The sequence below is a fragment of the Lissotriton helveticus genome, chromosome 5_1, assembly GCF_964261635.1.
Source record: "Lissotriton helveticus chromosome 5_1, aLisHel1.1, whole genome shotgun sequence".
Classification (NCBI taxonomy): Eukaryota; Metazoa; Chordata; class Amphibia; order Caudata; family Salamandridae; genus Lissotriton; species Lissotriton helveticus.
This window is the reverse complement of record NC_136065.1, coordinates 1,729,769,238-1,729,793,942: the sequence shown is the minus strand read 5'-3', so window position 1 is coordinate 1,729,793,942 and position 24,705 is coordinate 1,729,769,238. Positions and strand designations below refer to the sequence as shown.

At 45.6% G+C, this 24,705-nt stretch overlaps 1 protein-coding gene across 3 annotated transcripts in view; it reads left to right on the top strand.

Moving 5' to 3' along the window:
• Positions 1-24,705, top strand: part of RDM1 (RAD52 motif containing 1) — a 740,716-nt gene that overhangs the window by 354,407 nt on the left and 361,604 nt on the right. For all 3 annotated transcript variants that reach the window (XM_078645000.1, XM_078645001.1, XM_078645002.1), the window contains exon 6: positions 1,043-1,131. In XM_078645000.1, the coding sequence (XP_078501126.1) occupies positions 1,043-1,131 (89 nt within the window). The remainder of the gene's footprint in view (positions 1-1,042; positions 1,132-24,705) is intronic.

Genomic DNA, 24,705 nt, shown 5'->3' with positions numbered 1-24,705 from the left:
GATTATCTCAAACACTTCCTCGTTTATTGCAAAAATAGAAGGCAGGATTAAAATGAATTGGCAAGTACAAGTATGGGAAAGTTGTCAGCTTGTTTTGCGTCACAATCTTATCCCTATGCTCAATGTTGAGGCTACTGTTTAAAAGTATACATTTGGTGGTCTGTGTTCCACCCCCAGCTATATAATGTCCCATACTGTCCTGTCTGTTATTGTGTGTTCCCTAAGTACCCAAGAGTTGTCTGACTCCCCCATAAACAGCTAAAAGAGTCACTCAAGTGAAGACATTCCATTTAAGATCTTTGTTCATTGTAAGTTAGTATTTGTGTAGATGCCTGCCTCTGTTCACTTACCACCTCTCTCAATCTTGCATTATGTGATAGGATAGCAAAGGCATAGTTGGAGCTATTTAATATGCAGCTGGGCTACTTAGTGCTCATCTAGCAGCCTTACTCCCATCTATCCTTAAGCAGGTCAAACACTTCCTGCTGTACACTTTATTCCCAAGTTTGCTTTACTAGAGCAGATCACAACTGGGTGCAGTTTACAAACACATTTAGGCGTACAACACCAGTGCCAAGGTGCAGCTGGCCTCTAACAGAAAGGGCTTACGTGAGATGTGTCCCTCAGAATATAGCCAAACAATTCCATCCTAGGGCAGGTAGTGTGGGAAGTAGAATACATTGGATGAAATAAAGTGAGTAGGGCACAACATTTATCCAGGACTAATGTCCTCGGATGTTCAGATTCTTATAAAATTGTAATGGAACCTTACTAAGACCTTCAAAAACTCATGGAGAATTCTTTCTCAGCCCTAGTATTTTTTAACTAATTTTATTTCCAACTATTACTTGATAATGTCTCTGTGAGATTTAATTAGCCACATGTGTAGCGAGAGATTGATCTCCCTCCCAAAGGTACGTTTTATATTGGCCAACTTTTGAAGTAATTTGTTATTGTTTGTTCTTAGAACCTAGTGAAATTGTGAGGAACTCTTGATAGTGAAGCTATTATTATTGGCTTTTTAACGTATATATTTTTTCAGAGAATGGAAAAGTAGCTGCAGAGTACAGCTCAGTTCGAGAGGAGGCTGTTGATTGTTTGAGTGAGGAAGAGCTACATGGCTTGATTAAGGTAAGGATAGCTTGCTGAGCACTAAACTAAGTCTGGTGTGTTTTGTCCTGCTTCTTTATTGCCATTGTTATTACTTCCTTCGAAATGCAGAGCCCTTCATGTGCGCAATACTCTTCTCTGTTCTGTGGCCATCTCGCTAGCCATGCCTACTTGTTATAGAAATGTTTGTTTGCTTTGTGCATCAGGAGCACTTTGATGTGTGTTAGTGTGGTGAATGTTCAACTGAGATGCTAAATGAAGGTCACTTTACTCGGCTATTCTAAGTCTACATGGGAAGAAAAGTAGATGTTTATGTACCCAGGTGTAGATTCAGACCTCAAATTTGCAGCATGTGGTAGCTAGCTATGCGGCAAACTGAGTAAATGGGCTTGAGCTCATGCCCTAATTCTACTTATCTCCTAGGATATTTTTTTTTTCTTTCACTTGTTTGCCTTGTCCTTTTCATCCTTGAATGAGAAGTGAACAGTCCGTTCTGTTGCACTATTGGCTAAGAGCAGCTGTGCTTTTTATATTAGACATCCTTTATTTTGTGCATCTTCGTCTGGGATGTATTTCACTATCTGTAGGGCTGTCTCACCAGATATTGCTTCTCATTGCTCCTTGATGTCATGTCTATGTGCTGCAACATACTAATTGGTCAGTCATGACTCCTTATGGAACAGAAAATACGATGGTGTAAAATATTAAAAAATGTATGAACCCTTCTGCTCCAGGATGAAGTTGTTTGATCATTACACAAAGGACTCAAATCAGTCAACCATCCTCTGTCTCTGAACCTACTCCGCGGCTGGTCCCAGTGTGCCCTGAGCTCTCAGTAGAGGCCTTTAGGCTGGAAATGCTGCAACTTTTCCAGATTATGCTATCTTCCTCTGTAGCACCTTTGGGTTCCATGGAACCTCGGTGTTCCCGAGTCAGACCTCTGCTAGTGTGGCTTTCGTCAGCCCATTACCAGCATGGCTCATGCCACCTCTCTGCAATGGAGGCCTTGTCAGTTCTGCCGACTCTAGCTCCTACCCCATTTGCACCTACTCCATACCTTACCTGCACGCTGTCAGGAATCAAATAAACGCTGTGTCTCTCGCTCTGGGCAACTTGAGGAAGGGTCAAACAAAAGAAGAGTTTTAGTCAAACGTCCAATGATCAGTCATTGGAAGAGCCTGCAGAGTTAGGTTGGTCAGTACATTGTAAGGTGTCCACTGGGTTTTCCCAATCTTTGCAGCAATTCATTTTAGAACCCTCTTGCAAGAGTTTGTGGTTCAAGACAAGTGTGTGCGCACTCCTCTGCGCAATTCAATTTGAAACAACTTACGAGAGTTCGATTTTTCCATCCGCTTTCTCCTCCGTGTAATTTAGTGTCTGTGGACTAATGTAATAATCAGGAAATATCTCTATAATTAGTTCAGGCTTCACAGTACTCAGCCTGTTCAAGAGCGGTGTCTCTTGTATAGCGGTTCCAATCTGCGCAGCCGCTGTGAGGGGAGAGCAGCGTCCTTCAGTCACAGTGACTCCAGGTTTGCGCAGTCTCAGAGTGAGAGTGAACTCTCCAGAGAGTAGCGTTCTCTTTCTGCGCTTCCTCAGAAGAAAGTAGGCAGCGTCTTCCACTCATCCTTTTGCAAGCTCAAAGCTTCAAGTCATCCTTGTCTCAGTCGGGTGAATACATCGCCTCAAGTACCTCAGCTGAAATCGCCCAAATTAATCCACGCAAGAAGGTCAGTAAGATTACAGAGATTATCCAGGAATACTCATTGAATTGTCTTTCCTTGCCTCTCATTTCTGGCGTTTATGCCCATTTCTGGTGTTTATCCTTTTCTTTCCTCCCTCGTTTTCTTTCCCCTGTCCCTTTTGTGCGCCTCAGATATTTATAAAGACTTCATCTCTCGGAGACTTTGTGTTGGCAAAAGTAGACTTGAAGAAGCCTTCATGTGATAAGGAAAATACATTGACTTTCATTACATAAGTTTATATGATATGATGCTCATTTACATGTGTTCAGATTAGACTAGTAATCTCTAGTTCAGAGCCATACAGAAGAGAAGCAAATGCTCCAGAACACTTTGGTAGGAATTCCCATATTTAGAGATAAATAGAAATGGCAGGATGTTAGAGTAGTGTTATTTATTTGTTGTTGCCTCACCTGTGCCTTGGGTACTCTCCCCCTCCTGGGATCGACACAGGTAACCGTGAAGAATAAGAAGAAGGGCCTAGTGAGAATTACGCAGTGTGAGGGCTATCAATATTTGGAGTTGTCTCTTCTCTGTCCCATTCCCCTTTCCCCCTTGATAGGTGGGTCTCACCAGAAATACTTGGTGGGCGTTGAGAAAATTTCATCTATTCTGCTTCCGTGAAGATTCAGGTATCTTCTGACACACGCCTTCTGATCTATAACAGATATTGGCCCGCCCCAAGCATTTGTCCAGTTACGAGATTACCAAGGGACAGCCCGTAACTTTGAATGAACTTTAGCCTCCCTGCTGTAGGCTGGAAGCTTTGCTTGGATCAGATTTTGATGCTGTTCAAGGCCTACACAGTGTCCAACATGATGAAGATGATGACGAGGAGACGGATCATCTTCTCTCTCTTCATTACAACGTTGGAGGACTATACTTAGATTTACAGACTGCCAGCAGTTTTTATTGTCTGAGACCAAGTTGGACTCCACACCTGCCCCCACACAAGAGTGTAGATCTTTTTTGTGGTAGCAATACACATAATGCTATAATTGTCAAACGTTCAGTTACAAGAGACTAATTTAAAATTGCTGATGGATACGTGCAGACACTTGTGTGTCTCCCGGCCAGTCAGGGTGGCGGCCATCATGCAAAATGTATTATCCCGACTACTCTGTCTTTTCCAGGCACTGATGGTTGCGTTTTCTGAGGGGGACATAATGGGTGTGCAACTGGCCTGATAAAAAAGCTCATGTGAGAGATTCTGGAAAATCTTGAGGCCTATGCCTTATTGACATATATAAATATTATCATTCGTCTTAACTTTGTAACTTCTTCGAATGGTCGCTGCATGAGATCAAACAACATTGGGCTATTATGGGCTGGGACGGATGCAGCATTTATGAGCCAGGATCCATGCGCCACCCCACCACTAAAATGCTCATGACCTGCTGTCTGTTATTTCTCTGAGATCCCGAAGCCCACTTTTGAAATTTGGGATACTCTCACCAGAGATCGTAAACTGTCAACTTTCACAACCCTTTGTACTCCTCTGTATGTGGACTTTTTCCCCGGGAATGGGAAGGGTGTTTGTACACTGAGATACGGTAGGGTGTAGAATGCTGCTAAGTCTTTTCCAGGCAGGAGGAATCACAGATTTTCAACAATCCAAACAGGACTTTCAAATTCAGTTAAATTAGCTTTTGAAATTTCTCCAACATCATCACTGGACCCGTTATCCGGAAAACAAAGTGGTGGCTATCCGCCAACTAACTAATTGGGAGAAGTTATTTACCACCTATTTAGGCCCTAAAGGGCTGACTCTTAACAGTTATCCAATTTTGATTGAGATGGGTCCCAACACGGAATGGGCCTATATGAAAACAGTTATTGTGGAAGCTCAGTCATCCCAGTCCCAGAGCGTGTTGGCAGATACTTTGCTCTGATAGCCCCTCCCTTTGTAAGAGCATGCAGAACAGAGATGTACAAACTCATGGCCTTGTGGCATGCCACACCTTTTAAATGGAAACAGATGTATGGTTCACTCTATGGATTAAGCTGGAGAGCTTGGGAGAGTGATTTTAAACATATGTGGTGGTTGTGCCCTTAGCTGATCGTTTTTTGGAAAGACGTAGTAGTAGAAGCCGTGCCCACCAGCTAGGACACCATCTTCCTCCTTCAGTGGCCATGCACTGCCAGAATTTATTTGTATCTGCCCCTGCTCGTATGCAAGTATCTCAGACCATTAAGTGTTGCATATGGTTCAGAATGGTTGCATCCTCCTTTGTACATCAGTTTCCCTCTTGTTCCACCTGTGCTTGGTTACACTTCGGTGGATCATGCCCCCACTCTCACCCAGGCAGTTCGGTCTCTGCTGGCCAAATGGGCCATAGAGTGTTTCAAAGGCAGAGAAGGGCAGTGAATGCTATTTCCAATATTTTTTTTGCACCCAGAAAAGAAGGTAGGCTCATGCCAATACTAGATTGCTGACTTCTGACTACCTTCCTTTGGAAGGATAAATTTACGATATTGAGATTTGCCCACCTCCTTTCCACCCTGGACCACAGGACTGGATGGCTTTCTTGAACTTGCATGACATGTAGTTTGATGTAACCATCCTGCAGTCCCAAAGACTCTTCCTTCAGTTCGTAGTGGAGGTCGGAACTATTATCGTTCACCTTCTTCCATTTGGCCTCGCTCTATTCCTTCGTATGGTTACGAAGATGATGGCAGTTGTTGTGGTCCAACATCGCTGGTTGAGGAAACATGTACTCCTGTAGCTTGACTGGCTGCTGAAGGCTGACTCTCTTCAGTCAGTCGTGGACCACCTGAAGACAACTGCCACCCTTCTGTCATCCCTGTGGTTTTCCATCAAGAAACTAACAGCACACCTGCAGCCTAAACAGGATTCTGTTCACAGGGCCTTCTTTAGGTGTTCAAGGCTTTTCCACCTTTGCTATCAGTCTGGGACATTCAGGTTGTGATCCCTATATTACCAGCTCACTCCTGGGTTCCGATACACTATGCTCTGAGGTTTGTAGCTCCTTGACCTCATGCATTTTGCTGGCTCACCTTGCCATTTGGTGCATGCGGTTCTGCAGTGTAACCTCAGCCCACAATGGACACAGCACAGGGATGCCTCTCAGACACCATCTGCATCTTGGAAGAGGCAGCCCAAGAACTGCAGTGGAGGCTGTCATAGAAAATGATGAACTGCATCAGGCTGTTCTTCCCTAGCCCATCCAGAGCTCACAATAGTGACCGATGCATCCTCCCTGGGTTGGGCAGCCGCCAGTGAGAGGTGAAGATCAGGGACCTTTGGTCCCTGGTGAAGCAGACACCACATCAACCTTCTGCCCAGAATGACTTATTCCTATCCATTTAGGGGATGTGGGTGCACGTCATGGCAACAAAACGATGCCAGTTGGTACTGCAGAAGCAATGCACCATGAGGTAGCTTGTCCCCTGCCAGGACTGCTACTCCTGAAGTTGCTCAACCTCCAAAGAATCTCTCGGACAACCAATCATTTGGAGGTTTGCTGAATTATATAGAGGATGAGCTCCTCAGATATCATCTGACATCATAAATGGTGCCTGCATCCTGAGGTGATTCACAACATTATTGCTTGGTGGACCCTGCCTTGGATAGGTCTTTTTTACCAATACCAAGAACGTGCAGTGTTGCGATTTCTGGGTGCTCGAATTACTGGCTCGAGGCTATTGTGGAGAAGCATTCCTCTTGCAATGGGACCCTTTTGCCACTCCTAACCTGAGTTCTGAAGAAGGTCATTGTGACTAAGCTCATCTCTTCATATTAGCCCCAGATTTGGCCTGGAGAGTGTGATGGTCTAACTTGCTGAGCCCAAGTATTTGTCCCCCAGTCTGACGTAATTTACGGGGAACTTCTGTCTCAGCAACAGGGCTGTGTCTCACGTGAGCCTACACAACCTACACCTTCATGCGTGGAGATTGAACGGCACCAACTGAGTGGATTTCATCTGCCAGCAGAAGTAGTTGATGCTATTCTTGCGGATGGACACTAATCACCCAAATCTGTTTACTTTGGTCATCTTGTCTCGTTCATGGCCTATTGTGTAAACCGTCTAGTGGATCCTTTGATCTTTCTTTTATCACTGGCCAAGCAAGGTTTTGCCGTGGAAACCCTTTAAGGTTGTTGGTCCTGCTTGCCTTTCGGCAGTTGCTTTACCAACCTTCATTATTCAAGTCCCAGGTTGTGTTTAGTTTCCTAGAGGGTTCTGTCGGGCAAAGAACTATTCCTTTTAGAAGAAACTTTCTTTACGCTATTTCTATTGCAACCACGAACAATGATTTACACTGAATTTTGGAACAATGGAACACACAACAAAACAAGGACACAAATGGATAAGTATTCGGGTATATAAATTAAAGCATTTATATATATTTGCAAAGTATGGACAAGGCTATCAGGATAGAATGTAATCTAACGTGATGTGTGCTAGCGTGACATTTGGTGCTGAGTGATAGTAATAAATAATGCTGTGTTATAGCAATCACGGGAGCCACTGCTAGGCTTTCATATAAGCAGCGCTCGGCCTACGTGCATGCGTGTACAACTTACGGTCGGTGGCAGCAGCTAAAGGACATCTGACATGACGGTAAATGTCAAAGGCGATCATTGTCGTTGGATTGGTGGTAACCAGCGTGCGCCAGCAATGTAAAAAATACACTACGTTAGTCATATTAAGGCGTCAGGCGCTGAGATGAAAAGCTAGTGAGTCACAAAATGACCATATTGCTTAAATAAGCATTGGCATTCGTAAGCACGACATTGAGTGATATGCAGTGTTAACAATTGTAAAACAGCAGTAAATATTATGCACAGACACTTGGTGTTCTATCTAGGTTTATACAGAGCAGGTAGGTAGTTGTCTGTTGGTGATTTGCGGAGGATATATCGTTATCCAAAAAACAGTACTGTTAGTCATGGACAAAACACCTGGATTGTTAAATAGTGGAATAAGCAGGCGCTGGCATAGGTGTAAACAAATTATTAAAATCACTGTGTCCACGTGCAGCAATGGCAGGGACACTAACATTTCAGAATAACAGTACATGTTGTGTAGCAATCGTCTACAAGCGACAAAGCAACAAGTATAAATGTACAGTCTGAGATGGTGTAAGAGTGCACATCAAATGTGTAAATGCATGCAAGCCAGATTGATATGACCTAAACATGTGACAAGACAGTACATGTGGGTTGCAAGATTTGCCGTACAGCCATCAGGGCTATGGGTACAAGAACTGCAATGGATAGCCCGCTGGCTTGCGGACCGGGGTCAGGACGACACGGCAACTGTGCTGCTGCCATACTCGCTGGAGCAAATAACCAGACTTTTCCACCCTGCTGCCACTGCCAGGCCGCTGACGCTGCTCCTATTAGCAGTGGCATACAAATGCTACCGCAGGGCCCTATATCTCACCAAAGCTCTTGTTCCATATGGGCCCGCAATACCACTGGAGGGGTCCCCTAGTGGGGCTGGGGTGCTCACATCTATTACGATCGCAGAATGGCGCGAAGCTGATATACTAACCCTCGGGGATCTATATCGAGATTGCACGCTCATGCCATATGAATCCTTGATGGCAGAAGAGGGCCTTCCACCAGGGCAGTTCCTAGCGCACCGCTCTTTAGTGGCAAAACTGACCGCCAAATGGGGGAATATGACCACAGTGCCCAATCAGCACCTAACCATATAATATCAGCACGTTATGGGGAGTGGTCGGCACCTTGTCCGCTGGTTCGCAGAGTTGCTCCGCACCCACACGTCAATAAACCTAGACCCACTCCACCACAAATGGGAACTAGATTTGGGGCGGCAACTAGCGGATAAGGAGTGGGAGAGGATACTCAAAATACCGGTGCGTGTTCCCAGAAATATGAGGTTCCGCTAAATACAGAAGTTCATAGTTCATATCTCACGCCTGCGCTAATCAACAGGTATTTGAATCGCAACGATGCCATGTGCCCCAGGTGTGGTGAACAAGGGGCGGAGTTATTGCACATGTTATGGACTTGCCCTAGGCTAGGTGCGAATTGGCACATAATCAACAGACAGCTATAGGTCTGAACAGGTCGCACTGTGCCCCTGAAGTGACCAGTGCATCTGCTGCATCACTTCAGGAGAACCCCTGCTGAATAGGTGACGTCCCGGTTCCTAGATCTGTGACTAGTGGTCGCGAAGCATCTCATAACTAAGCGTTGGAAGGCGCGAGACCCACCACATGCTCGGGCCTAGTGCTTTTCGCTTTTGGCATGGGCTAAGGCGGAGGGAGTCGCCATCCTGAGGGAAGAAACACTGGGGCTGCGGAAAGAACCCATAGCGACCCATTGGGAAAGAATGCTCTGCGGGCTGCAACAGACGGAGGGGGAGGGGGTCAGGGGACGCCTGAGAGAACTGGTGCTGAACACATGAGGGGGGACATGCCTTCCAATAACGCACTGCTGCGATATTCCAGCTAGGCTCTACCCTTCGGTTGCGACTCCAAGTAGAAGTAGTTGTAGCTGGTGCACAGACACAATCACTAAGTGAATAGTGAGTGCTGGAGGTGGGGAGCGTGGGCGGGGGTGAGGAAGATAAATGTATATACACCGGGTAATGCTGCTGCTGTTATGGTTTTCTTTGTTTTTACAAATTACATCTGTTCAGAAGCTCAAGGTGAACGAACAGGGAAATACTTTATATACCACAGGATGTTAACACACTGCTACTGAGCTGTATTGCATATAATCTGTAACATGCTCTAATCTCGCTCCTGCACGAGCGATGGTCTTAAAATGGCAGATATACCCGTATGCATGCAAAACCGAAAGGCAGCATACTCCCCGATATAGGGGAATGACCTCATGTATGGCTGTAAACCTGCATATATATATATACACCACCTGTTGTACTTGGAAAACTAAAATCAATAAAAAAAGATTTGAACAAAAAAAATCAGGGCTATGGGTACAAGATAGAAAGGATCTCCTAGATATATTCATAGCTGATCCATCTGTTTCGAGGTCTCCCCAAGTTCATTGAGTTTCTCGCCCACTGTATTAAGAGAGTGAATCCACCTACATTCTTTCAAATTCAGCGACGCAGCCACAGAACCATCTCTAGGGTGTGGGCAAATTTTCTCTAACACCCACCATTGTAGGCTTTCAGGAGGATGGTTAAGTGTACCAAAGTGCTCTACCATTGGGCCCCTTGTACCTTACTTCTCACTCTACTCATATGTAGGACTCTTGCCTTAACTTTCTGGGTCGTCTGACCTACGTACAGCATATTGCACGGGCATTGGATGGCATACACCACATTTGTGCCTGCCCACTCACCATTGGGGGGTCCACTTTTACACACAAGAATCGAACATACAAGCTCCCACTAATCACCAATTGTAATAGCTTAAATGTGGTGAATGCCATCCAGTGTCTGTGCAATATGCTATACATTGGTCAGACGACCCAGAAGGTTAAGGCAAGAGTCCTACAGCATATGATTAGAGTGAGGTATACGTTACAAAGGGCTCCGATGGTAGAGCACTTTGGTACACTTAACCATCCTCCTGAAAGTCTACGTTGGTGGGTGTTAGAGAAAATGTGCCCACACCCTAGAGGTGGTTCTATGACTGCGTCCCTGAATTCTAAAGAACGTAGGTGGATTCACTCTCTTCATACAGTGACTCAATTAGCTTGAGGAGACCTCGAAACAGATGGGTAAGCTATGAATATATCTAGGAGCTCCTTTTATCTTGTACCCTTAGCCCTGATGGTTGTATGGCAAATCTTGCAACCCACATGTACTCTCGTCACAGGTTGAGCTCATATCAATATGGCTTGCATGCATATACACACACATATGATTTGCACTCTTTTACCATTTCACAGACTGTAAATTTACCCTTGTTGCTTTATCGCTAGTAGACAATTGCTATGTGAGAAGTTGGCCTGGCATATGCTGTCCACTATTCTAGTGGGCACCTTGCACCAGTCCAAACGACCCTTATTGATGGTAGGCTAAAGATAACCTTTATAGAAAGCTATCCTAGTGGTAGCTGTGGAGAGCAGCCTTCAGGCTAAGTCTTGAAGGAATGTAAAGCAGCTTGTTTTACCAGTCTATAATCTTGTGAATGACCAAATGAAAGAAGAACCACACCAGGTATATATATAAAATATATGTATTTATTCTAAACACATCCCTCTAGTCTCTTTATGAGGCTAGAGACAAAAGTACATTCAGTAAACTTAATTAGCACAAAGTAAATTAGCACAATATATGTTGAGCCCCAGGGGCGTACCAAATCATATATTAGGAAAGAGGTTTAAGAACCATGACTGTCTTGGAGACAAGGCCTAGAGCTTGTAGAACCGCTGGGGCCACCAGGAACCACCCAAGGTAGTGACACAGGGGACCCACGGGGGACGGGTGCAGTGTCTAAACACAGCCACGAATCAACATTAGCTTCTATGGGGAAAGTCGCGTTGGTAGATGGGTGGCAGATTTTGAACCACAATTCTAATGATCCTGGCTATACTTTTTTTTCTAACCCTCACCAGACACATGCCCGGCTGGATTATTTTTTAATCTCCAACTCATTAAAATCGTTATTTAAACTAGAAAAGCTACCTCGTGTCCTCTCGGATCATAACCCCCTGGTATGTACAGTTGATACAGCTTCTTTAACCCAGAAACAACAAGACTGGACCATTTGATAGATCTCTGCTACTTGAGAACGAATACTGCAATCACATGAGAAGCTGGATTCTTGAGTTCCTAGCAATAAATAAAGGAAGCACAACGGTAAACTTTGTATGGGATGCCCTAAAAGCTGGAATTAGGGGAGAAACTATACAATATTCCTCTAGGATTAACAAAGGTTCTAGAGAATCTCTAATACTGTTACTGGACGAATTAAAGAGGGTGGAAGAAGATCTTATAAGGGTGACAAGTGGTCCCTCCAATATAGAGGAAATAGATAATATCCAGCAACAGGTTGCAATAGCCAGAGCATCAATCACAAATGAATACACTATTAAGGCAGTAAAAAAAGCTACAGCCCATCGCGAAATAATGTATGAAGTTAGCGAAACAATGGGGCAGCAGCTAGCTATACAGATGAGACAGCAGACCGCACAGAATGTCATACTCGAGATCGATGACCCGACAGAAGGTATGGTAACTGACTCAGGGAAGATCAGAGAAGCATTCTGGCGCTTTTACAGTGTACTGTATACAGAGGAGGGAGAAATAGACCAAGACATGACTACCGAATATTTAGAAGCAGATACCTGTAAGCAATTAAACGTAGAAGATCAGGAAAGTCTAGAAGAGCCCCCCACTCTTGATGAAATAATAAAAACAGTGAAGGATCTCTCCCGTGGGAAGGCAGCGGGACTAGATGCTATCCCATTAGAATTTTATATAGCATTTCTGGACCCACTTCAAGAAATTCTGTTAGATCTATGCCTACATGTATTTAGAGGAGGACAGCCTCCAAATTCATGGTCCAGGGCAAAAATTGTGATATTTCCGGAAAAAAACAAGCCCCCGGACCAGATGGGCTCCTATCGCCCTATTACTCTAATAAATGCTGATTCAAAAATATATTCCAAACTACTGGCTAATCGTATTTCAACAATTATTCATAAATTCATATCCAATATCCAACATGGCTTTATCCCCGGGAGAGAAACCACAAATCATACACGGCGGGTAATCAGCTTATTCGACAGTACTCAGGTGGCAGGAGACCCGATGGCGCTAATATTACTCGACGCCGAGAAGGCTTTTGACAGGGTCTCCTGGCAATTCCTCTGGCAGGCCATGTCCCGGGTGGGATTCAAACAGGTTTTTATACAGGCAATCCAAAAGTTATATAATAATCCATGGGCCATGGTAATGGTTAACGGCTGCCTTTCTAAAGAATTGATAATTACGAGAGGAACTAGGAAGGGATGTCCTTGTTCCCCATTGTTGTTTGCCATCTATATTGATCCGTTTATTCGTAGACTGGAAGGCAGTAGGAACATAGCCCCTATATCGACACAAGGCTACCTAACAAAAACCCTCGCTTATGCCGATGACATTGCCATCGTTACGTCCAATCCAAACTTGGCTATGCCTACTATTGAGTCAGAGGCCAAAATATTCGGAAAAATCTCAGGGTATGCACTAAACCAGGGAAAAACCCAGATTATTATTAATAATAATTGTGATATGACTGACTCGCGTATAACAGAATCAGCTACCTACCTAGGGGTGACCATCACATCTGACTTAGAAAAACTTGTCGACTTAAATCTGAAACCCGCATTGAATAAAATGCAGAAAGATCTCCACCGTATTAATAATTTACACCTCTCATTGATTGGAAGGGTCAACACACTAAAAATGGTCTACTTTCCAAAGCTACTGTATATATTCAGAGCTACTAATCTTGAAATTTCAGACCGTTGGTTTAAGACAATGGAGCGTATCTTTACAAACTTTATCTGGTCATACAAACAACCCCGCCGTTCATACAAACTGCTGACGCTCCCCAAAGAAAGAGGAGGTCTAGCGCTCCCTAATCTTAAAACATACTACTGGGCAACAGTCTTGTTATATAATCAGGAACTCTTCCATCTCGAGGGGATAGAGGTAGGGGAAGTTAATGAGACCCCATCAATTCACCGGATAATACTGGGGGATAACAGCACAGGCTATCTGTGGAGATATCTATTCAATAGCTATCACAAACAAGCATTTGCAATGCAATAGGTCTCGCAGTTGGGAGAGTTTGAGCTATTGGCATTGTAACTGGCAATGCCTTTTATTTATGTGTTGGTTTTTAAAACCTAAATAAAAGGCATTGTTGTTTACAATGCCAATAGTTTAAACTCTCGCAAATGCAAGACCTATTGCATTGCAAATGCTTGTTACATATTGCTTGGGACTGCCCACGGCTGCTTGAATTCTGGCAAGAAATCTTTAGCGAGATTAATCAGATTGTTGGCAGAATAGATGCTCCCTCCCCGGCGTTAGGTCTTTTAGGTTATGTGAAGGATACACCGGCAAAGCAGCGCAAATTGCATGCACTTATTTTACTATATGCAAGAAGGCAGGTTGCTATCAGGTGGGGGGAGGAAAAAGATACCTGGGTTCAGGGATTGGCTGTAGGATGTGACTCATGGTCACACTCAACTTGGTGTATTCTGGGAACTAATGCCCCTGACCTCGGGACATATGGGAACCATTCTTAAATTGGGCGCAAGAGAGATCTGACTCCCCTGTTCCCAGCCCCAGTGTGACTGCATAGGGATACATAGCCTCTAGTTACTGGGTTAATTTGGATTGTACTTGTAGAATCCCCACATATGTGTATATCTGATGTAACGTGTTAGGCTGTTTCCTGCTGTTTGATCACCACCAGCACTGTACATGCTGTTTGATCCTGTGATGGATTATACTACAGATTGTGGTTCTGTATATGGGCATATTGCTGCCTCGACTGTGCATGCCATGCCTCTATATGTGACATTCCGAAATATTGTACTATTATGCTTATTGTACCTATGTGATGATGTGCTGGCTGGAACTCTGGTTCCTCTTGTTTGTACTGGTATCTTGAATAAATTCTCCCCCAAAAAAAAACATTGATGGAACTTCTGACTGGTGTGGCTCAAAAGACTTGCCCGAATCCTTATCTGTCACAGTTGACCTGATATTGTAGAAAGGACCCAGACAACCACGAACATGGTCTTTAACCGGTGCTTTATGCTTTCTTGGCCTCAAAAATAATCCTTGGTTCCTTTAATCTAATGTGTACCATTTATTATTCGCTTTTTTTTTAATTCTAGGTTGATTTGTGAATTTTATTGTGTTGCTGCTGGACTTTAATACTGTTTGAACATATCCAGCTTTTCTTGCGCCATAGTTAGAAAGAGACAAGTAGAGTTTTCTCAGTTAAGTGGGATTTGACCCAACAAGATACTTTAAGACTTTAGATTGCTGGCATAGCCTTGCTTCCAAATTAATAATTCTGTTTCGCATAGCTAAAACTCAAATGTACTTTTGTTTTTAAAGCACAACAATTAAAATTGCTGTAGTTATAATGTTGTCCGTTTCCTAAATTGGATTTCTTAAAAACAAATCTGCAGATACGTAGGCATTCTTAAGAAAAAAAAATGTATTCTCTTTAAAAGCAGCTGCAAATGTAGAATGCGCTGCTCGTGGAAAGAAGATAAAGCTCATGGCACCAGAATGATCTTTGCTGGACTTTGCCATTGAAGACCACGTCAGCACCACTGAGGGCAAGGCAAGCTTTCAAAGGCTGAAGTCAACATCTAACTACAGACCTTTGAAGCGTGATACTTGTGCAACTTAAATAAGTAAACAGTATACTGTACAAAGTGAAGCCTGACAGAGATTCCCACATCACTCAGATAGGCATAGTACAAGGATACTGAAATTCGGAGATTATATATATATATATATATATATATATATATATATATATATATATATATATATATAGCGTTCTTAACCTCCCTGCCCTCTTCCCAGCCCATGTTACCTGACGATGCTCACAGACATGTCGTCCTCTTTCTCTAGGAGTCGCCAGGCTCCAGACAAGTATTCCCGGCACCAGTCGAAGGCTCTGCGCCTCATGTCCTTGCTCACTTCCTCCCGACATCCGTGCGGATACAGTTCACCCTCAGAATCCACATCCGAAAGACCCACTGAAGACACTGCGTCATGACCGCCTCCGGGGCCTGCAGCCTGGATACGGGTGACAGGTCTGTTGTCCAGCACGGGCGCCACCGGCTGCCCATCCGGGAGCTCTGTGCTATTCATCCTCAGGGCAAACGTCCTAAAGCACGCCGCACTTTCGGCCGTCTGTCAGTGAAGGTTTCTTTAATGAACGACATTTGTCCGTAATCTTACATGCGGTTGGGTGACAGCCAATCATGTGTCTTTCTATCATCAACCTAGCTCCAATCGTTGCTATGGAGTACAAACAAGTAAACAAATAAATAAGTGCAGGTGTTCAACGTTTTTCCCTGGGGTCCGCCTTCGGGGCTGCCGAATGTCATGACGCCTTGTCTGGATTTCACGTCACGCCTCTTCCTTTCACCGCACTACACACCTCTGCACACCTTACTGCCACTGCATTGTGTCGGGTGACTTCACAGTGGCGTTATTTAAGTGCCCGCACTCACTTGCATCACTGGGGAAAATGTATACTTAATATTTTAATTGATTTCTGTTTAAAAAAAGAAAAAAATGGGAGCGGACCAGAGAGGGAGCATCTCTAAAAGGAGTTCTGCCTCCTGATTGGCTGTAGAGGAGCCGACGCGGGAATCGAAACTAGTGGTGCGCGCGCACCAGAGGAGCGGGGGCAAGGGAGCGCGAAGACGCCGAGACGAGGTAGGGGATGTGCGTGTAAGCGCAGGGGGTTCTCTGTGTATGTGTGTGCGTGCGTGTGTGTGTGTGTGTATGGGGGGGTTCTGTATGTATGTATGTGTGTGTGTATGCGGGGGGGGGGGCTGTATGTGTGTTGTGCATGTGTTGTGAAGAGCCTGTTGATGCGCGCGACCTGATCCCGGCAGGCTGCTGCTGCTGCTGCGTGCGCGTGACAGTCTGTTGTCCTCTCCGGCTCCCTTTCAGTCCTTGAAAGCCGGAATGATAACAATAGTCTCGCTCTGCGACAGCAGGCCTTTGGCCTGCAATCGCAGGGCGAGACCTAAAAAGTGAGATTAAAAACGCTTATAGGAGCGTTTAAGGTATGGAAATCTGTGAGGAAGATGGTAGGTTTAGGTCATTTATCCTATTATACACCAACTCAAAATAATCCCTCCCTACCGGAAATCTTTAAAGATAGCTGTATTAATAGGTGGAATGCGGTTGGGATCACTCATCTGGGATGTTTTTTCTCCTCAGAGGGGCTACACTCCTTTGGAACTTTGAGAGATAAGTTTCATCTGGAATGGAAATACTTCTTTAAGTATCTACAGATTAGAGACTTTTTGTCAAGACATACAATGGGAGAGGGTATCATGTGTAAAATAGACATAGCCGACATTTTAAGCCACTCACAGAAAAAGTTCAAGATCGGGGAGGTATATTCTCTATTACTGAGATATCTTACCGATGATATTCAAAAAATCATCCAGAAGTGGCAAAGTAAAATCTCGATCACCTCTGAAGAATTTGAACACTCATATGGGTTATCTCAAACGGTCCTCATGTCTACTAAACTTCAAACCCAATTCTATAAAATATGTTTTTTTATGTATTATACCCCGGACAAAATATCTAAATGGGGTAGTGGAAGAGGTACATGTTGTTTTCGATGCAATCTACAAAATGCGGACTGTATACATATTTTCTCTTCCTGTCCCGTTTTAACTCCTCTTAAAACAAATATTGCACGTTTTCTGACTTTGATCCTTGGAATAACGATTAATCTATCAGATGAAACTGTAGTTCTGGGTGTTACAAACCCTGCTAACCACATTGCCGGTCGCGAATTGATTTTTATCTAGATGGCCGTAATGAGAATATGTTTAGCCTCGGCTTGGCTAGATCCTATAGCCCCATCATATCAACAATGGTTTGCAAGATTGTTAGCTATTTTTAATTTAGAGATGGCGATATACAAAAACAAGGGCAGGAAGAGTCAGATTAAAGGACAAAAAATCTGGTCTCCCTTAATAGATTGGTCTAAAATGCAATGATATATACAGTAGTAACCAGTTTGTTTTACTTAAACTGCAACTCAACTTTGCAATTTCACGAAATTGAATGTTAATGCATCAACTTAACTTTTAAATTTTCCTTTTCAGTATTGTTTTGTATAGCTTTCAATGGTTTTCAAGTGGCCAATTTCTTGGTTTTCTGATCTGCTCGACCGGGGAGGGCGGGACGGGGTCTGTGTTATCTGTTGTATTGTCTTCCTGTTGTAAAATCAAATAAAAATAAAATTTAAAAAAAAGGAATTTTAAAGATTAAGGAGACTTAGAGGAGGACTTGGAGCAAACCCTTTTAGAACTAAGAGGGTGTAGAGTCAACACCCACGGGAGCACCGGAGTACTCCAGTTACCTCACCCAGGGAAGTCTGGTGCATAGGTGTCTTTTCGTGTCGAGTTTCGTCGACGATTTCAATGGCGATCTGCTGCAAAGTGCTGCTAGCGTCCAAGTGGAAAGTGTCCGTGTGGATCCAAGCCTGGATCAAGGATGAGAAGAACCTGAAAGCAAAGGGGACAGTGACCAGGAAGGCGCTGAGCGGATGCCCACTGATGTCGGGTGATTTTAGGTGAAGAAGGTGAAGCTTGACTCTTCAGCCACGAGGACCAGGAGGTGTCTTCGATGAACAGACCCTGGATTCGAGCTGTCCCACGAAGGATGTCGAGTGCTGCGGGGACGGTTTCCGGATTGGACCCAACAAGCCTTGGCAACAGCAACCCACAAAGGAAGTAGATATCGGCTACGGTGCAGACTAGCAAGGTCTGAGGGACTCACCACGCGGTGGGGAGTCAGAGCACATCTGGAACAACCAGGGAAGCCCAAGGAAAAGTAGAGGTTCGAGGCATGTGGGCTGCTGAATTCATATCTTAGCATAGATCGCCGCCTAGTGTTAGGTCTGGATGTTTGCACCTTGTTGTATTGGAAGAGTCTTCGAAGTATCACAAGATAGGTGACTCCTCCCCTAGACTACAGTGCACATGGGCATCTTCTCCATCTTCAGATTGTTTTTCTCCGCCATTGGGTTCGGATGCACTTCGAAAACTCCAACTTCGAGACAGAAGTTTTCCAAGATTCAAAGGCTGAAAACCTTCAACTTTCGGCGGTATTGTTTCCGCCAGGTTTCCCTCGACTCGACAACTCTTTCCATCTATGTCTGGACGGCGACGCGGGCCGTTGGGCCTTTTCGACGCCACGTGGGCCTCCTGCCGATGGAAAGGACCCCGTTCAAAAGATGCCCACAATGTCCATCCAAGTTTCCACATAGCGGCACGCATACAGTATGCAACAAGTGCCTATCTCCGGAGCACAACGAAGAAAACTGCCCAGCTTGTGCTCAGTTCCGGTCGAAGAAGACTATCCGGAACCGAAGAGCTGCCCGACTAGAGATGCAGCGGCAGGCACCAGAACCAGAAAACATTTTCGAGGACAAACATGAACTTCCAGAGGCAGCGTACTCCGACTTAGAGCTAGTCACCGTAGAAAACCAGTCGGACTCCGATGACGAGATCCCACCGGGGCAAACCGTGAGTACCAAAGCCCCTACCCTGCCTCCACCTCCATCCAAGGCTCCGGTCAAAGCATCGCCCAAAAGCCTTAGCCGAGACCGAAACATAGCTTCAGAAGCCCCGCCTTCCGGCTGGGCTACGAAGACTACACCTAAGCCTTCCGGTACACCGGTACCAAGTAAAACACTTCCCATAAAGACTGTCGATTCAAAAAAGGCCCCCGAGCCGAGAACAGGCACTGACACCAAAAGACTCATCGATTCTAAGAAGACTGTCGACCCGAAAAAGGTCGTCGATCCAAAAAAGAGCATCGACCCGAAAAAGGTATCGACCCGAAGAAAGGCGTCGATCCGAAGAATACCGCCGAGCCGAAGAAGGCCGTCGAACTGAAAAAGGCATTCGACTCGAAAAAAGTCGTCGAACCGAAAAGGCACAAAGAGCCTAAAAAGACAGTAGGGCTGAAAAAGACCGTCGAGTCGAACAAGAACGTCGACCCGAAAATAGCTGTCGAGCCGACAAGACGTCGAGCCGGATACAGCTCCACGTAAACATAAGGACAAGAAAGCGACTGATCTGAAAATCTCGGCGCCAAATCCACGGACAGTAGAAGAAGAACTTTTTCATCCTGATCCAATGAGCCCAGGCCAAAATAGACTGTATATAGACCCTGAAACAGGACATATAGCAGTTTACAGTAAAAACAAGAGAAGACTGGACACTGAAGCTCCTTCTCCTGTTCCTCCTAAGAAAAAAGACTTTGGGACATCCCCTTCAAGACCTTTTACACCTCCTTCTTTCATTCCTGACATGCCTTATGTTCCATATTCTCCTACACCTCCACATTATGATGAGGGAGAAGACATAGGGGAAGATCCTCAACAGGATTTTATGGACCCTGACGATCAAGGAAATCAAGATACCACATGGGACGATCAAAACAACCCTGATGACCCATATGATACACAACCCATTCCCGATCCCTCCACATACCCCACAAAGCCATCTCCTACTGACGACACTGTCGCTTTTAACCAGCTAGTAGACAGAGCAGCTCAGTATCATGGCGTAGACATGCACACTGACCCTGTAGAGGAGGATTTCCTATTTAACACCTATCCCAACATCAGGTAAGACTGTACGTATACTACAGCGGTCGGCATATATGGGAAGGTGGGAGGGTGGCGCAGCAAGGAGGCAGGAGGCGGCTGCAGCAGCGAATGGGCAGTGGGCAATCAGGGGGGCGGGGACGCAGTGGCGAGGGTGGTGAGGGACAACAAAGGTAACAGAAGGAAAAAGGGGCACAAACGATGGAAAAACGAGTGGCACAGAGGGCACAAAAAAACGAGTGGAACAGAGGGCAGAAGGGCACAAAAACAAGTGGAACAGAAGGCAAAAGAGGCACAAAATCAAGGGAAAAACAAGAGGCACAGAAGGCAGAAGGGCACAAAAAACGAGTGGAACAGAGGGCAGAAGGGCACAAAAATGAGTGGAACAGAAGGCAAAAGGGGCACAAAAACAAGGGGGAAAACGAGTGGCACAGAGGGCAGAAGGGCACAGAAAAACGACTGGAACAGAGGGCAAAAGGGCACAAAAATGAGTGGAACAGAAGGCAAAAGGGGCACAAAAAACGAGGGAAAACTAGTGGCACAGAGGGCAGAAGGGAACAAAAAAACGAGGGGAACAGATGGCAGAAGGGCACAAAAAACAAGTGGAACCGAAGGCAGAAGGGCACAAAAAACTAGGGAAAAACGAGTAGCACAGAGGGTAGAAGCTTACAAAAAACAGGTGGAACAGAGGGCAGAAGGGCACAAAAAAAAGTGGAACAGAAGGAAAAAGAGGCACAAAAACGAGGGAAAAAATGAGTGGCACAGAGGGCAGAAGGGCACAAAAAAACGAGTGGAACAGAGGGGAGAAGTGCACAAAAAACGAGTGGAACAAAAAGGGCACAGAAATACTGGAAAAACGAGTGGCATACAGTCAAAATACAGAATACAGGAGCAGCTAAGAACAGAAGGCAGAATGGGCAGAGAGGCACGGTGGCAGCAAGGGGGACAGAAGGGAAAACCGGGCAGGGACACGGGGGCAGCGAGGAGTACAGAAGGAAAGACCGGGCAGAGAGAGCACGGGGACAGAGAGGGCAACAGAGGGCAGAAAAAGGGGCACGGGCCACGTACAGGCAGCGGGGGGAAGACAGACAACAGCAGCCACAGACACAACAATGAAAATACAGGCAATACAATAAAAGCAATAAAGCGGAGGATGAACAAACCTACCTACGGCCTACCACTGGCTACCAGGGATGAGGTGCAGGTGGTAGTCTGTGGATGGTGGAGGGCCTCGAACGTCCTCGGCAGCGGCAGCTGGGGCAGGGACACACAGGCGGTGCTGTGCGGATGTGGAGCAACCTACCTGGTAAGGTCAAGTGTCGCTCATGGCCTGCTTCAGGTCATCAAATGCCTTTTGACAGCTAACTGTCCACTGAATTTTCTTTGCCATTCTTTTAGAAGTTGTCATTCAGGGGTGTCACAATGGAACCATACCCCTTGACAAACCTTCTGTAGTACCTAGTCAGGCCTAAAAAAAACTCTGACCTGAGTCTGGGTAGTTGGAGCAACCCATTCCACTATGGTCTAGGTTTTGCTCTGTAATGGTTGAACCTGGCTGCCACCTACAAGGTGGCCCAGGTACGCCACCTGACTCTGCCCTATCCGGCACTTAGTAGCCTTGATAGTTAGGCCTGACTTTTGCAGGGCCTCCAAAACATTTCTCTGGTGGACCAAGTGATCCTCCCAGGTGGAGCCAAAGACAGCAATATCATCTAGATATGTTGCACTATAGACTTCCAGACCTGTTAGGAATTTTTTCACCAACCTTTGAAAAGTGGCAGGTGCATTCTTCAAACCATTCCATGATGGTCTAGGTTTTGCTCTGTAATGGTTGAACCTGGCTGCCACCTACAAGGTGGCCCAGATACGCCACCTGACTCTGCCCTATCCGGCACTTAGTAGCCTTGATAGTTAGGCCTGACTTTTGCAGGGCCTCCAAAACATTTCTCTGGTGGACCAAGTGATCCTTCCAGGTGGAGCCAAAGACAGCAATATCATCTAGATATGTTGCACTATAGACTTCCAGGCCTGTTAGGAATTTTTTCGCCAACCTTTGAAAAGTGGCAGGTGCATTCTTCAAACCAAAGGGCTTTACCACAAATTGATAGAGCCCACTAGGGGTAGAAAATGCTATCTTTGGTTTTGCATCATCAGCTAATCTGATCTGCCAGTAGCCAGCTGTAAGATCAAATGTGCTAAGAAATTTTGCTGAGGCCAACATGTCTGTAAGTTCATCTGCTCTTGGGATTGAATGGGCATCAGTCCTAGTGACTGCATTGAGGCCCCTGTAGTCAACACAAAACCTCATCTCTTTCTTGCCACCCTGGGTGTGAGGTTTAGGTACCAAGAACACTGTACTAGCCCAAGGGCTATCTGAGGGTTCAATGGCTCCCAAATCCAACATTTTCTGGACGTCAGTCCTGATACAGTCCCTGACATGATCAGGTTGCCTGTAAATCTTATTTTTAACAGGCAGACTGCCTCCAGTGTCCACTTCATGAGTGCACCAGGTAGTCTGGCTTTGAGTCAGAGAGAACGTATGTCTGAAATGATTGAGCACCTGTCTGCAATCAGTTTGCTGCTGGTCAGTGAGGCTGCCTGCTAAGGCTACACCTTCTACTGACCCATCATCAGGGTTCTGTGAGAGCAGGTAAGGGAGTGGATCACTCTCTTCCTCCTGTCCCTCATCAGTAGCCATGAGCAAGCCCATGTCTGCCCTGTCAACATATGGTTTCAGTCTGTTGACATGAAGCACCCTATGGGGGCTCCTGGGAGTTCCAAGGTCTACCAAGTAGGTAACTTCTCCCTTCAGTTGAACAATTGTATGGGGTCCACTCCACTCCACTTGTCTTGGAGGACTGCTGGGGCCACAGGCTCCAACGCCCACACTTTCTCTCCTGGCTAGTAAACAGTCAGTACAGCCTTTTGGTCATGCCAGGCTTTCTGTAATTCCTGGCTAGCCTCAAGGTTTTTAGTTGCCTTTGTCATGCACTGAGCCATCCTGGAGCGGAGACCAAGTACACAGTCCACAATGTCCTGTTTCGGGGGTTTGAGAGGTAACTCCCATCCCTCCTTCACCATACACAATGGGCCTCCTACAAGATGCCCAAACAGAAGTTCAAAAGGGCTGTAGCCAACCCCCTTCAGAGGAACCTCCCTGTATGCAAATAAAAGGCAGAGTATTAGGATGTCCTATCTCCGCCTAAGATTTTCTGGGAGACCCTTGATCATACTCTTTAAGGTTGTGTTGAACCTTTCAACTAAACCATTGCGTTGTGGGTGATAGGGTGTGGTGAATTTGTAATTCACTACACACTCCTTCCACATTGCAGTCAAGTAGCTAGACATAAAGTTTGCTTCTCTGTCAGATACTACCTCCTTAGGGAAACCCCCTCTTGAGAACACTCCCAAGAGGACTCTTGCCACCACCGGTGCTGTAGTGGTCCTAAGGGGAATTGCCTCTGGGTATCTAGTGGCATGGTCCACTACCTCTATGATAAACCTGTGCCCAGATGCTGTTTGAGGGTCCAAGGGACCAACAATGTCAATCCCTACACTCTCAAAGGGAACCCCAACCACCGGTTGAGGTATCGGGGGTGCCTTTGTTGTACCACCTGCCTTGCCACTGGCTTGACAGGAGACACAGGAGCGACAAAACTCTTTTGTGTCTTCAGACATGTGGGACCAATGAAAGTGAGGAACAATTCTGTCCCAAGTCTTGTTTTGGCCCAGGTGTCCTGCTAAAGGAATATCATGGGCTAGTGTCAATAGGAAGCCCCTGATTTTCAAAGGTATAACCAGTCTCCTGGCTGCACCTGGCTTGGGGTTTCTACTCTCTGAATACAGGAGTCCATCATCCCAATAAATCTTATGGGTGCCACTAGCATTCCCAACAGCCTCAGCAGCAGCCTGCTGTCTGAGGGGTGTAAGATAAGAGCAGCTCAGCTGCTCCTGGCTCAGATCTGCCCCTGGCTCAGATCTGCCCTGGAAGGGGCCCCTGTCCCCAAGAACTCAACCTGATCAGGCTCAAGCTCATCTGGGACACTTCCTTCTTCAGGAGCACAATCATCTCCTTCTAGAGACTGATCTTCACTCTGAGTCAGGGGGGGAGGCTCTGCCTTAAACTCCTTTTCTTGGAAGGCACCTGGTCCATTATTCCAGAATCCAGGGCCTGTTCAGTTTTAGACATGTTGGCCTGTGACCACGTCATAGAACAACACATTTGCCGAGATCCCTAACATTTCTGCATGAATCCTTAACTCCACTTCAGACCAGGCTTAAGTCTCTAGATCATTGCCAAGCAAGCATTCAACAGGGAGGTCTGCACTTACCACAACTTTCTTGAGGCCAGTTACCCCTCCCCAGGAGAAATTAACAACTGTCAGGGCATGGTTGGTCCTGACATTACCAGCATTGGTTACTTGGTAAAGTTCACCAATTCTTATCTGTCCAGGGTCCACAAGGTCTTGGGTCACCACTGTGACACTCGCCCCTGTATCACTGTAGGCCATTGCCTCTTTTCTATTAATCAAAGGCTGCTGTC